Source organism: Chenopodium quinoa, unplaced genomic scaffold, assembly GCF_001683475.1.
Source record: "Chenopodium quinoa cultivar QQ74 unplaced genomic scaffold, ASM168347v1, whole genome shotgun sequence".
NCBI lineage: Eukaryota > Viridiplantae > Streptophyta > Magnoliopsida > Caryophyllales > Amaranthaceae > Chenopodium > Chenopodium quinoa.
Genome location: NW_018744633.1, coordinates 3,480,561 through 3,495,940, shown reverse-complemented (window position 1 = coordinate 3,495,940; position 15,380 = coordinate 3,480,561). Strand labels below are relative to the sequence as shown.

At 32.5% G+C, this 15,380-nt stretch overlaps 2 protein-coding genes across 2 annotated transcripts; one reads left to right on the top strand and one right to left on the bottom strand.

Annotated features, from left to right (window-relative positions):
• The first annotated feature begins 3,402 nt into the window (after positions 1-3,402).
• Positions 3,403-8,157, top strand: LOC110701052 (omega-hydroxypalmitate O-feruloyl transferase-like). The gene is made up of 2 exons (XM_021878637.1): positions 3,403-3,956; positions 7,011-8,157. Exons 1-2 carry the CDS (start codon positions 3,498-3,500, stop codon positions 7,926-7,928), a joined length of 1,377 nt encoding a protein of 458 aa, XP_021734329.1. The 5' UTR covers positions 3,403-3,497; the 3' UTR covers positions 7,929-8,157.
• A 337-nt stretch (positions 8,158-8,494) lies between these two features.
• On the bottom strand, positions 8,495-13,744 carry LOC110701053 (protein FLOWERING LOCUS T-like). The gene is made up of 4 exons (XM_021878638.1): positions 13,412-13,744; positions 13,139-13,200; positions 12,147-12,187; positions 8,495-9,226 (listed from the first exon to the last, which is right to left on the bottom strand). Exons 1-4 carry the CDS (start codon positions 13,613-13,615, stop codon positions 9,003-9,005), a joined length of 531 nt encoding a protein of 176 aa, XP_021734330.1. The 5' UTR covers positions 13,616-13,744; the 3' UTR covers positions 8,495-9,002.
• Positions 13,745-15,380: the final 1,636 nt, after the last annotated feature.

Genomic DNA, 15,380 nt, shown 5'->3' with positions numbered 1-15,380 from the left:
AAATATATACTCTATTATACCAACTTTTTAAAAATGCTTTTTAGAGTTTAAAAATGCTTTTAGGCTGGGAAGAAAAAGATTTTTAATAAAGGTTTCTAGCCATAAAAAAAAATAATATAAAATTAATTTTTTGTATATGGGCCTTCTTCATGTTCAAAATAGAATTCCAAATTTCATGCTGGCCTAGGCCCTAGGTTATCAATGAAAAAGTTGCGGAAAGGGTAGAGCACCGGAATGTTTTAAAGAAAATTAGAGCTCTTTTCCCTTATTTTCATTGGGCCTAAATATATTTCTTTTTTTTTTGAAGGAAAGCCTAAATATATTTCTTCATATTGCATAAAAGATTATAATTTTTTTTCCTTATTTAAATGGGGTAGTCGAAGTATTAAAAGAAAGATAAAAAAAAGTATTACTTCGTAATAGGTGTGGGTGGGGACCATGACTCCATGAGAAGATAGGGATATAATATTAAAATGTAGTTTTTTTGTCAAAAAAAAGTGTAACACTTATTAAAACACGGGTTACACGACCACGTTTGATAAGGGTAACATGTATTAAAATACGGAGAGAATATGTCAAAATTGATGAATATGTCAAAAGAGAAGATCAACATGGTATACTCTGTAGTCAAAAGGGTCTTTGACCCAAAGCATTAAATTTAATTTAGTAGGTTGGATCTAGTACTACTACTAGGGTTTGGTTGAGGAATGGTTGAATTTTATTATATTTTATTTTTTATTTTTTTAAATTTAGATGAATGTCATCATAAGGATCCAATCATCGATTTCATGAATTTAATGTTACAACTTGATTGTATATGAGGTACGTACGTACATGGTCGTGTTTATTTAGACTTAGAAAGTAGTATTGAAATAGCTTATTAGTTACACAGTACACTCCCTCTATCCTTTAATGATTTCCTTATATGTTTGTATCTTGATAACTTTTATTTAAGACTTTATTGACAAAGTTCACACAGGTTGGTAAAGTTATGTACACTATAAGAGAGAGAGAAGAAGCAAGTGGAAAAACATAATGAAAGAGACATAAGACAAATTCAAACGAACACCCTAAAAAGGTACATAGAACTATCTTAAAGAGGTAGAGGGAGTGTCTATACCAGGTAACCTAGTTAAAATTCAATTGCTTCTAAATATCGGGAGTATTATTTTGATGTGGTTTTAATTTGATACAAATGAACATGAAATACTACTAATAATAATACAAATTGAATTAGTAATAATAAGAAGAAGTGTAATGAATATATTTATTGTTTATATATACAGCCTTAAAGACTAAAATTTCAATTTTCTTTTAGGAAAAAATCATCATCTAATCTGACGTACATTAATGCATTATCATAAAGAAGAAAAAGTATAATTAACATTTATTTATATTTTTTTATATAGCCTTAAAGACTATAATTTCAATTTTCATTTAGGAAAAAATATAGCCTAACGTACAATATCATAAATCTGGGTGATCATGATGAAACAATGGCTATAACCTCCCGGACAATAACCTAAGTGATTGGAGTAAAGAACTAAAGACATTTATGTCCTTCTTAAAGTCTCCACTACTACCCACCTACTTAGCTAGTACGTAACTACTTATACTAAAGATAAATAATAAAGTGAGTTTATGGATCTCCGTCACTATCATGATTTATGAGTTTTTATTTTAAGGTAAAGGACTAAAAATGAGATTGATCGATCATTTCTCGACCACTAGTTTAATATTTACGGGCTAGATACTTGAAATTGGGAGGGTTGGGGTAGGGAAACAAGCTTATTACAAGGTGAACCCGTCTAACTAAGGGTTTGTTCACATTTACTGAATTAAGCTGAATTGAACTGAACCGAACTGATTGGAGCTGAAATGAATATTTTATGAGAGGGAAATTAGGAGTTGAGCTGAACTGAACTGAACTGATTGAAGCTGAACTGAAATTAAGTAAATGTGAAGATGCCCTAAGCTACACCAAACAAGCTTCATTCATGATTCAAGACTATGATGGCTATCACCATAGAATGGTCTTTTTATAAGTTTTTGAAATATTTGGAGTATTTTGACTTTTACGTGTGATAATGATCATCTTGACCTTTAATATGAGTATTAATTAAACGTTAAATTTTAACTATTGTAGAGTAACATCTTTAATTATCAATTAGACGTTAAATTTTGACTATTGTAGATTAACATCTTTAATTATCAAATTCTTAATCTAGCATGTCTCCTTATCAAAGGCTCAAAGCATATAATAAGGTGGTTAATTATCAATTCTGAAGTAAATTTTATAAAAAGCTAGACATGATGAGAGCTAGTGTGATATTTTTTAAAATTGAGTTAGAGAATGTATAGGTCCCTAATACTTCGAGTTTTTTTTTAATTTTTTTTGGAAACAATTCGTTAATATAAAGCCATACAACACCCTAATTGTAATACAGTAATAGTGAGAGTAGAGAAGTATTCAAAAATTGGGAGTTCTTGCCAAAAATACAAAGTGAAATCAAACTAGTTGGGGCAAATGAAAAGGAACGTGTATCGATTATTTGATTGGCTCGAGACATTCACCTTGTTGGGTCGCACGCATACTCAACTCTACATTAGCATGATATTGTTCGTTTTGGGTCTAATCAGCACGAATTTGTCTTTTAGTACCTTATAAAAAAGCCTCGTGCTAATTATGGAGTGTGGAGTCTGCTTCTACTTAAATGAAATTAAAGTTCTTTATTTTTTTGCTTTTCTTCCATGTGAGATTTGGAATGAATAACCCAAACACTATTTAGGACACGGGGATAAAATGATAAAGTATCTCTTAAAGATAGACCTTAACCCTAATAATCTATAATCTTTTATGCAATATGAAGAAATATATTTTTACATTCTTATTCCAAAGTTTTTATTTATTTATTTATTTATTTTTTATATTAATACATGGTCAAAGCAAATACCAAGTATATCTATAAAAAAAAAATTATAGTGGGAAAAAAAATGAATATCTTCATTTTTTTAATTAAAAAACAACCCTTAATATAGCTTAAGGGACTGTTCACATTTTGTGAATTGAGCTAAACTGAACTGAACTGAGCTGAACAAAACTGATTGGAGCTAAACTAAACTAAACTGAAGTGAGCTGAAATAAATATTTTATGAGAGAGGGAAATTAGGAACTGAACTGATGGAAGCTAAATTGAACTGAACTGAACTGATTGGAGTTGATCTGAACTGTACTGAAATTAAGTAAATGTGAATAAACCCAAAATTTGTATCTTTAATTTGTAAGAGAGTTTTGACAGTGAAAAGTCCATTCTTGACCAGTGCAAAACAGCTTGCACATTAATTTGCTTCAAGAATTTTCATGACTTTCCTATCTACTTTACGCCTATATATATCCAACACTTACTCACTCTTTAAGTACAAAAATATAACACATTAAAACAACAACAAAAACCTACAATAACACTTTAATTTAAGTACTTTAATTTGCTACTATTATGGGAACCCTTTACCAAGCTCCTCCACACTTACCTCAACACCTTAAAGTCACCATCCAAGATTCATGTTTAATTTATTCACCCCAAGAAAATGAACAAAAAACTATGTTTTTATCCAACATTGATCAAGTCCTTAACTTTGATGTTCAAACCATACATTTCTTTAATCCAAACCCTGAATTCCCTCCAAAAATTGTGTTTGAAAAGCTTAAGAACGCGTTACAAAAGTTGTTAGTCCCATATTATTTCTTACCGGGAAGGGTTAAGGTTAACACCGAGACCGGTCGAATTGAGATTGATTGCAAGAATGCTGGGATTGGGTTTGTGGTAGCTAGTTGTGAGTATACTTTGGATGAACTTGGTGATTTGGTTTACCCTAATCCTGCTTTTGAGGAACTTTTAACCAAAGAGCTTGATGCTACCTTGGGAGCTGATGGTCACCCTCTTTGTATTGTTCAGGTACGTTATGTGTTACGTAGTTTTTTTTGTAAATGTCGTATGACTTACTGTTATGTAGATAGTTCTTTTTTTTATTATTATATATGTCCGATATATTTTTTTTATTTAAATATATGGTGTATGTTTACTTGATTTTGTAAGATAATTTTGATTAAGTTTGAGATAAGTACAGTTTTAATTTTAAAATATAAATTATTAGTTAAAAAAGTTTGGTCTTAAGTGATAGATAGTTTCTACTAATCCTTCAAACTTCATGTCCAAATGATGATGAGCTAGTTAGTTTGTACTTTGAAGTAAGTCATACTTCGTAAGTAATAGAATACAGTGGTTAAATTTCAAAATTTTCACCATTATGTATAAATGTATTTTTTTTGGAGGAAAACCAAAAGTATTTTTAATGTGTATAATTTATATTTTGTCATAAAGTAGTCAAAATTTTAGTAGGTAAAAGCAAATTAATTAGTAGTAGAATGTTACGGTGTTCCCATAATTATAATGGATAAAGAATATACTCAAATAATCTAGTAGATTTAAGATGTTAGGTTATTAACACTTTATTATGCCAAATTTGACAATATTGCAATTTCTATAAATATATCAATTTATAGTTTTATACACTTCATTTTCAAGAGATAAATTTCATTTGCATTATACGTAGTATATCTTTTGTATAAACACTCTATGTCTTAATTAAAAACAAAATTTAAAATACTAGTACTAATATACGAAGTATATGTATAGGAAATAATATATACTTTTCAAAAATATACTTCGGAGTACATTAATTTTATTTTACAAGATATACTTCGTTTAAATCAATCATGAAAGAGTTGTAGTTCAATCAGCTCAGTTTGAATGTAATTCGTAAATTCGAGTTCCATTTAATGAAGCAACCTAACATTTTCAGCTTATTACTGAACATATTTAATGGTATTCCTAACTTGTCATAAGTCATAACACGACCTCTATCATCTTTAGAACTTGGCTCTAGCTTCTCGGATCAAACTCTTAGGGGGCGTTTGGTATAAATTCCGTAAACGGAATGGAAAGGATTTATTTGGGTAAGAGAAAGGGTAATGATATACGTTACCTTTGATATATGTTTGGTATCTTTATAAAATGGAAACAAATTGAGGAGTTTATGATTGAGGAGGGAAACACATTTTGTTTCCATTAGTTGGATAAGGGTAACAATTTGGGGGATTTTGTTACCCTTTGAAAACGGTATTTGTTACTTATAGTTCATACCAAACTAATAGAAATAGAAACACTTATTTGTTTACGTTTCTTATGTTATAAATTTTCATACCAAACACCTTCTAAATTTTAAGTATTACCCATACTTTTGTGCTTATACACTGTTTACATACTTTACTTTGATACTTATGTTGTGTGATTTTTATCGGGTCAAAAAAATGCAAGTTATTTTTAAACGTCAAATGTATGTCATTGTTATGGATTTAATTCAATTTATATATCCAGATAAGAACAAGTTATACATACCTTAGCTTTCATACCATTTATTTATTTTGACTAAACATTTAATTTTTGTACATAAACAAATTTATGAAGGGAGAAAATTTAATTTCCTTTAATGATACAAAGCTAGGCAGTTGAAGGATTTAAAGCTCGTTGCTTTTTACCTGTCAATCTGTCATTGGCAATGTTTATTGTTTACACCTGCCTTACGCAATAGTCTATCAATCGTTTTACTATGTACTAGTAGCACAGAGACTATGTTTTAAGACCATTTACGTTAATAAAGGGATGGTACTCAATAAATTTAACACTGTTACTTTTATATTGTACTCCGTACCGTATTGCGGAGATTAAGGTAAGGACTAAGGAGAAAGTCGTACCAAGAAAAAACCTCCCAAGACTCCTTAAGAGTGGTGGAGAGGATGGGTAGAGAAATCCCTACCGCATATTATAAAGCCCCTAGTGGATGGAATATAATTCTATAATCTTGTGATTGTGAGATGCATATCTTTTCACCAGCTCAAACTTTACTAGGTTTATACAATACTTGCAAGTAGTAACTATTATACCAAATCTTCCAATGTTGGAAACATCTGTAATTTATAACTTTATTCCGTGTCTAGTTTACCAATGTGGTTAAGTATGATTTGGACGAATAAGTTATCCATAGTATTACCTTTTTCAACACATTAAACTCTGTTTACAGTGTATTTTAACTACAATTTCTTACAGTACAAAATATTTAGCCAGTTTAAAAATAAACGACTTTCTAAATCAATGTTATATAAATTGAATAACAAAATTATTACTCATGTTATTTATTTAGGAACCGTGATAGTTACAAGTAACACAAAAAAAAAATAATCCATCACATTAAATATATTTGAATGTGTAGTCTACCTACATATTGAGGAGATTTCATTTGTTACTGTTGGTTCCATTATATTGCTTTGATGATTTTCATAAAAACCATGTGAATTTAATATCCTCTATATATCATCATTCTCTTTCCATGATCACCATTTTTTTTGTACGAAATTCACATGAAAGTACGAAAATATGCTTTATACCAACTCTTATGTTGTCAAGATAAAAAGAGAGTAAAGGTTGGTATAAGACATTATTTGTATGAGGCTCAACCACACTTTTTTCCCTTTTTTGGTTCATAATTATTGTTCGGTTACCTTCGTTTCATAATAGATATAACATATTGACTTTTTACATTATTTATTTAATTTACTAACTTTGAATACACTTTTTAAATGAAAAAAAGTCAATCATTATAGTGTATCTATTATGAAACGGAGGCACTCCCTTGTAAATTATAGGAAGAAGTTTATTTTGAAGTTAAGTCACATTATTCTTATAATTTGTGTATTAAGTGACATTTAAACCTCATTAGTGATATGAAAATGACATTTAAACTGTTTCTAGATAGTAGTTAGTTGTACACAATATTTCTCCCTTTCTTTTAATTAGTTGTCTAGAGTGTTACTAAATTTGTCAATTCTTTGATGTGAATGTATGATGTAACGATCCTCTTAGTAATTGCATAACACCTATATTTTTCTGTAGATGACGGCTTTTAAATGTGGTGGGTTTGCAATGGGTCTCCAAACCAACCATGCAATATTTGATGGTACAAGCATCAAATACTTGTTACAAAATCTAGCAGCCTTAGCAGACGACAAGCCTTTACCAATTGTCCCATGCAATGAACGTGAGTTGCTCGCCGCTCGTGATCCGCCACGTGTCACGTTCCCACATCCCGAACTCCTTAAGCTTAAGATCCCAATTGGCCAAGAGGGTGAGGGTGAGCAAAACCCTACTATCTTCGATACCACTCCTCAAGACTTAGACTTTAAAATATTTAGCCTTTCCGAAAAGGACATTTTTTACCTTAAGGCCAAGGCGAAGGCAGGGCCCACTAACGGAAAAGGTAAAATAACGGGATTCAACGTTATTTCAGCTCTAGTTTGGAGATGCAAGGCCTTATCTAATAGTGAAAATGATGAAAACAACTTATTAGAAAGGTCATCAACCATGCTATTTGCTGTTGATATTAGGGCAAAGCTAAACCCTCCTCTACCAACCTCATTCGCCGGTAATGCAGTATTAACCGCGTATGCAATGGCTGATTGCAAGAGATTAGAGGAAGCTCCACTCTCGGAGCTAGTGGACTTGGTGACAGAAGGAGCAACAAGGATGAATGATGAGTATGCGCGATCAGCCATAGATTGGGGTGAGTTATACAAAGGGTTTCCTAATGGAGAGTTCTTGATGTCTTCATGGTGGAGACTAGGGTTTAATCAAGTGGAGTATCCTTGGGGAAAACCAAAGTATTGTTGCCCTTTGGTGTATCATAGGAAGGACATCATATTGTTGTTTCCTGATATTAATGAATCCAATGCTGGGGTCAATGTTTTGGTTGCTCTTCCACATAAAGAGATGGCCAAATTTGAATCTCTTTTCTACAAGTTCCTATCTTCTTAGTTTGTTAGTTGTATTAGTATAAAATAGTACCTATTTGCATTGTAAGTATGGTATGAAAAGATGTCCTACCGAGCATGTACTGTAATGGTGTATGATAAGTGTAATTTTTAAGGTTTTCATGACTATTAGGATTTGCTAAAATGTTAAATTTAGTGTGATTGTATCCATGTATTAATTATTACTTGGCACTATGTATTTCATGATGATATTAGAGTGTTTTCCTTTATTAGTAATTATATATATTATATGTAAATTAAATTTTTGTGTTTTTTTTTTCATACACATGAAAAATTGAACTGCTACTTCTGGATCGTATTATATGCAATTTTGGAATTTTTTATATCTCACAAATAACACCCCAAAATTGCATATAATATGATCCGGAGGTTGTAAATAATATGGGTACAACATTCTGTAAAAGCATGCTGAACTGTCCAAATCTAATGGGCTTTTGGGTCCGGTTTAAAAAGGTGGGCTCAGACTAATTGTAAAATGTAAATGGGCTGTACCTTGATCCAACTCCGAAATATATGTAGCACAATTTTAAGTAATTCATTCACAACAGTGAGAAGACCAAAGAAAACATTACATTATTGATGCACCCCTGAAATTTTACAATACATTTTATAAAAAAAAAAAAAAAAAAAAAGACAGGGGAGAGGGGCACACCTCTAGACGAAAAAGAAAGGAAAAAAACAGAAAAAGAAAAAACTAGTACACATTAACTATTCCGTAACAGATTAATTTTTGAATTAAATACCTTGTAAACTTATGTAAATACCTATCTTTATAAAGACATTTCTTTTAGAGAAATACGGAGATAATAACTAATTTTAATATTTAACTAACCACCGTATGATGATCAAGGGTTTAAATATTAGTTATTAGTATTAGTTTATTGTTCTAACAAAAATGTCTTAAAAAGAAGGTTGTTTGTATAAGGTACTTATATTTTAGAAAGGTGCTGCAATTGTTGACAAATTTTACTCCTTATTATCAATACTCGTAGGCAGAATGTTAAAAAGTGCAGTAGATCATGTCCAGTGATCTGTTCACACTAAAGGGGGTGTGGATTTACAACCTTCTTCTACCAGAGCCTCCCTCCCTCTGGCAATTGAAATAGACGAAAGCAACGGGCAAGCCGAGGTTGTAGACTTCAGCAAAGTCTCTAGTGTTGAAGTTTTGGCGCCACCCAGGAGGATACACAGTTTGCCTTCCGAGTTGTCGAAACAACACAAAGATGAATCGATGTATTCCCACTGCTGGTCTTGGGTTCTCATAGCAAACTCTCTCTTGGCCTAAACAAAAGATAATGTCATATTAGAAACTGTGTGAAAACTTTATGAACAACATCAATGTTACCCTTTATATAAACAAAGGAAAGAATGCTAATCTGTTTAAACTAAATTATATTTACTTATATGTTCATAATTAGGAAAATAAGATGAAAATATGACAACAAGAGCAATGAATTGGTAAAGGCTAAAAATTTGAATTGTTCTGAAGTAACTTTTTTCAATATGAATCAATGCTCTATTTCTCATCTACAAATATTATTCTAAAAATCGTACAAATGATATGAAAATATGAAATGAGGGATTATAGTATAAAGATCAACTTTAATCTTATTTTCTGACCTTTAATAAATATTCTAGATTCAAATATTCTAATCATATATTTTGTCACTTTGAAAAGCAGAATTCTCCTTGACATGATCATAGTACCAAGAAGAATTTCTTACACAAACCAAGTTGAGTTCATTACAAGACATAGCACAAATTATTAGGCCACACATAGCTCTGCAATCTTCACTCTTTCTTCACAGATCTACATTTCACCAATATACACTACAATTCAAGCTAAGCTTAAAAAGAACCTCATGATATAGCAACTCCCTAAGATTACTAAGGCAGCCGAAAATAACCTTAAGGCGGAGCAAACAAAAGCGAATGATATTCGTGGTGAGCATTTAAGTACACAAAAGGTGAAAAGGAGAATGGGAAATTTAAAAATAAAGCAGCAAAGGATGCTTAATGAATTTCGGATGTTGGATCAACAAAGAAAGAAATTACCCTTTTTCATTTGTGTGGTCTTTTTCTTACAAGGAATAAACTTCTAAGGCCTCAACTTCCTCCCATGTAAGCTCCCACACCCACCTAAATTAACTACCTTTTCCTGTTTTTTTTCCCCTCCACCATCCTCTCTCACCTTTTATCCCACATAATCAGCACACCATGCCAGATATCACATAATACATCGATGAATTTTGTGGCATCTGATAAGTGTCATTTATGTCGCTATTTTTAGGAGTTTTCTAGTTAGTTTTTCATAGTTTTTCTATCTTTTTACTTGGTTTTAATAACGTTTTACTACATTTGTCATGTTTATGTGTGAAATGTCGTTATTGCTCAATTTTGGCTTTTCTTGCATATTTTGGTGGCTTATGACATTAGATTAAACTTTATTGGTTTACTCTTATGTTTAGGAACACTTGGATAAGTTCATTGCTCAAGATTGAAGAAATATAAAGCATAAAAGAACAAGTAATGAAGAAATGTGCACTTGATTTGCAAAGATCATACTTCAAACGCCTATATCTTTTGATCTAAAAAACATTTTGGGGCGATTCCAATCGAAGATGAAAGATTATCTTGAGAGCTTTCCAACGACAGGTCATATGCTCCATTCCGATGTAAAACGTGGGAGATATGCTCATTTGAAGCTGAGCAGTTTGCCCAGTCCGCAGCCAGGAGCGCCCGCTCCTCAAGGCCGCACGCCCGCTCCTCAAGGCCGCACGCCCGCTCCTCAAGGCCGCACGCCCGCTCCTCACAGGGTGTGCAATTTTGAAGTTTGGCAGAAGGTTTGGCAGAAAGTTTGGAGCGCCCGCTCCTGAGGGGTGCACGCCCGCTCCTCTACGCGCTACTCGACTTTTTGCGGAGCTTCCTAGGCAATTTAGTAAGGGCTATAAATAGATTTTTTTTGCTCATTTTAGAGGGAGAATTCATATTTTCAGTAGTTTTAGGTTAGTTTTAGGTTTTTAGAGAGAGAAACTCTCAAATTTTGGAGAGAGAAAGTGAGAGAAACAATGGTTTTCATGGATTTTGGATAATCAAAGGAGGAATTTGATGATTTGAAGATCTCCATTTTATATCAATGAGCATTTCTTACTCTCTTCTCTCTTTATGCTTTATTAATTGCTTTGTTAATCATGTTTGAGTAGATTTCCTTCTACTAGGTGTTGAGTGAAGCTTTGTTATGGTTAATTGAGTTATTTGAGATAAATTTGATGATAATTGTGTGATTAAATTGATTGAATTGATGATGGCATGTTGTTTGTTTTAGATTGGATTGATCTCCCAAGATAGCAAACTTAATTGCATGTTAGTTCTAGTTTGACAAGGGATTGTGAATTAGAATTTATATATTTGATTGCATTTTGGGTAAATTTCTTCTATGCACCTAGTCAATGAGGGATCTAGGCTAGGAATTTGAGAGATTGCTCTTGATGGTAATTAATTCCCATTTTAATTCTTTCTTTGCATGATTGATTATCAAATCGATTCCCATTAACTTGTTAATTGTTCAAAGTGGATCTTTGCCCCTAGTAGACTTTGTAATATCTTGATCTTTATATGTGTGTTAGTGTAGTTGTAGTGTCCACTATCCATAAACCGACTTCGGCATAGCTTAAGCATTAGATCGAGAACAATCCAACATTACCGTTCCTTGTGGTTCGACTCCGAACTTACCACTAGACTTGTTTAGGGGTTAGTTTAGGATTATAATAAATTTTGTTTGGCTGTGAGGAGGTTAGTCAACGACATAATTTCCCCGCGCTCAGCATCTACGGCTGTACTACTCAAATTCGAATACTAACATAGTAACATGTGATGTACTAAGAGTCAAACTCGACTATTTTGTCAAAAAATTAATAAGAGTCACATTTCCTCATTGTATCAAGTACTTAAGGTAAATTTGTTCAAAAAATAAAAAGTAGTTAAGGTAAATCGAAGAGTCTAAGCCAGTAAAAACAACAGTACTCTCCGGTGAGTCAATGAGCAATAATCACATCACCACAAAAAGTAATAACATGTTCATGCAGTATGTAGGGGCCCTAAACAGAAATTCCTAGCTATAGTGCCTAAAAACTACATCAAACAAATATTCAAATAGAAACATCCGGTGCTTGGATTTTGATTAATGATAAGGAAAACTCACCAAAGGATGCACCTGTGGACCCAGGAATATCAGTCACCAACCTTTTTTACCAAAAAAAAAAATGGATCCAGTTAGGCAATAAACAAGATTGGTGTATAGAGTATGTGCAGCTAAAAGCAGAATTTTTTATTAAAAATAGAGGGGGTTGAAAAAATAACTATGGAGTACTAAATTTTTTAAAAATTAAAACTCTAAAAAAATACAGTGCATAATAATAAAATAAAAATTAAAAACTAAAAGCCATTCATTTAATTGATTTCAGAATTATTTCAAAAAAAAAAAAATGATTTCAGAATAATTTGTAGGTAAAGCGAAAAACAAGTGCCAGGAAAAGAGAGGTGGGTACGTACATGATATGTACTTGTCTACTTGATGACGTCATCTTGAGATACAAGGCTACTACAGTCTTTCAATATACCTTACATTTTTATATTTTCACTTCTTTTATGTGGTAAAATGAATGCCTTTGTTATATATAATTCCTAGTATGCAAGAGCCAAGCACATATCTCAAGGTTCCTAATCTTCCAATGTCCTAAGAATAATCAATCAATCAATCAATCAAGTGAGAAAAGTTAAGAGGAGAATAACTTTAGTCTTTATTAATTCATTACCAAACAACTAAATCATCGTGGTTATCATTTATGTTTGCGAGTTATAACACTCAAACTCCATATTTGATAATCTCCAATCATATATGATACTCTCTCACGTCCATGGTCCATCTCCTTTAAGAAAAATGATAGATTTTCAAATGAAATCATCAATGTTTGTAAGAGAAACAATTATAATCATATACTAGGAATGCTTTGTATCAGAAAATCCGAGCATGGACCCTCCCCGCATTTCTTCTCTTCCTACCCCACCAGACAAGTAATATATATAGAAAAACTGCAGTATTTTACGTTTCAAAATCAACAAAAGTACTCGTACTAGGAGAAGAGGGTGAGAAAAAGAAGGGTAAATTTTACAATTCTAAAGGAGTGTACTCACCAGTGCAAGTACTCCCTCAGGTTTGGATTACTTGGGCTAGGAGCATCAGGGTCCACCATAACCTACAGAAATTAACGCATTTAGCAAAGAAACCACCATCAAATTTTTCTTCATACGAATGAGAAGATTCATTAGTTAAAAAAAACATGTAAACAATTGTTTGGAAATGATGAAGGAAAGGGCTGAAAGAAAGAAGACGATGTAATATCAACTTTATTTACAATGGATATTTATTCTTTGTATTTTCATTATTAGGTCAGCTAAGGGACTTACCAAGGTGTAGAAAGTCCTAAGGTCATCACCTCCAATCTCAACTCTTGGTTGATTAACAACCTGAGAGGGCCTGAATTCACATCCATTATTAACATCTCTATTGTTATAGCTTACCCTGAGATTAACAGTCCTACTGAAGGGATCCAAGACGTCGCCGATAACTCGGCCGACTATTAGAGGATCTCTTGGTGGTGCTCTAGGCATGATAGGGAATGGATTTCGATCTCTCTGTTTCTACAACTGACTCCTAATATAAGAAAAAGGCCAAGAAGTGTTGGGTTGCTAAAAACTTGCAGAGAAGAAGTTATGCGTGAGTACTTATATACTGAGTCCTCAACACTGCGCAGGTTCCCATCATCTATCATCGCATCTCATGTTGCATCATTATATGTATTAAGCATAATTTCTTTATTTCCAGTTATTTGCCTACCAAAAAATTTAAAAATATTTCTAGGATCAAAACTATAAGGGGCCCACTATACTTTCATTACTGTAATACAAATGTGGAGACTGATTCTTCTCAGAAGAATTAAGCACCCATTGGTTCAAAACTTTGGGAATTTTAATGAGGTAAGCTTTATTACTATTTTTATTTTGGGAATTAAAATAAAAATAGTAATAAAGCTTGCCTCATTATATTATGAAGAAAAATTTGATAGTGGTTAAAAATTTTACAAAGTGAAAAAAAAGAAGATTCATTAGTTTGGGACTTTGGGTCATTAGTATTGTGTCTCTTTTAATTTTGCCTTTTTTTGGCGGGGCAAGGGTGGGGACAGGGGGGGTTGGGGTGGGCGTGGGAGTGTGGGGTGGGGTGGGGGACTCGATAAAGAATAACATTCCTGCATAATATACGGGTATTGATACATGCAAACAGATGCAACAATGCAACATAGCGTCATAGCCATGCAGTCAGCCTGCTAGAGTGCTAGGTAGTGATATATTGATATATGTTATCAAATCATCGTAAGACCTAGACTAGATGTGGAAAATGGGCTAGAATGGTTTGGGACTTTGGGTCGTGTTTTGGTGACAAGTTATTCCGTTCAAATTTAGTTATGACAAAATGAAATTGGGTATTGTGAGTTTGTTTATACTACCTTTGATTTTTTTTAGTTAAATTTTAGGATATTATTTGTAAGATATAAAATATTATAAAGTTGCAACTAAAAAAAATCGGATGTAGTATTATTTTCAGTCACTATTATCTTTGGGTGATGTTGGTTACAAAGAATGATCCAATTAAGCTTGCATGATTATTCATCATTTTTTTTAAATATTGACAAAAACAATAACCCTTGCATGCATATGCTAGGAACCAGCCCGAGCCCAATTTCCGTTTTACATACTCTAGAAGACCCAAGAAGAATCTGTTATAGGCTTGCTGAGCTGGATGTTTGTTATAACCAATTTTGGGGTAGAAGGGTATAATAATAATTTGCTATAACAATTTGTTATCAGTTGCTATTAGTTTGTTATGGTGCTGGCATGCCTTAGCTTGGGTTAGGCTGTTAATTGGGGGTATTAATAGGAGGTTTGTTTTTGTAATGAGACATCAGAAAATAATTAATTACAGAAGTCTGTAGTTGGGAGAGCTCCTTCCTCTCGAAAGAAGGTGTATTACTGTTTTTCCTCGTTGAGTAATACAACGTACTAAGGCTGCCATTGTTAGCTTAGTCTCCAGCCTACATTGTTACACTGATTCCCAGCAGCATATTGATAATCTAATCATGAATTTTAAGGGAATACTTAGGGGATTATATGATATCTTATACTCTGTACTTCGCATATTGAATGTTAAAAGTCCATTCAATTTACACATTGTACCTTGGTTAACGTCTAGTACCTTCAGTCCTTCACTAGGAAACTATAAGATTGACGGGGGATTCCTAATTGAGACCCTATTATCTACAACGTAAAATAATTAAAACATAATAGCATTACTGAATACTCAATAACAACAGTATACAAC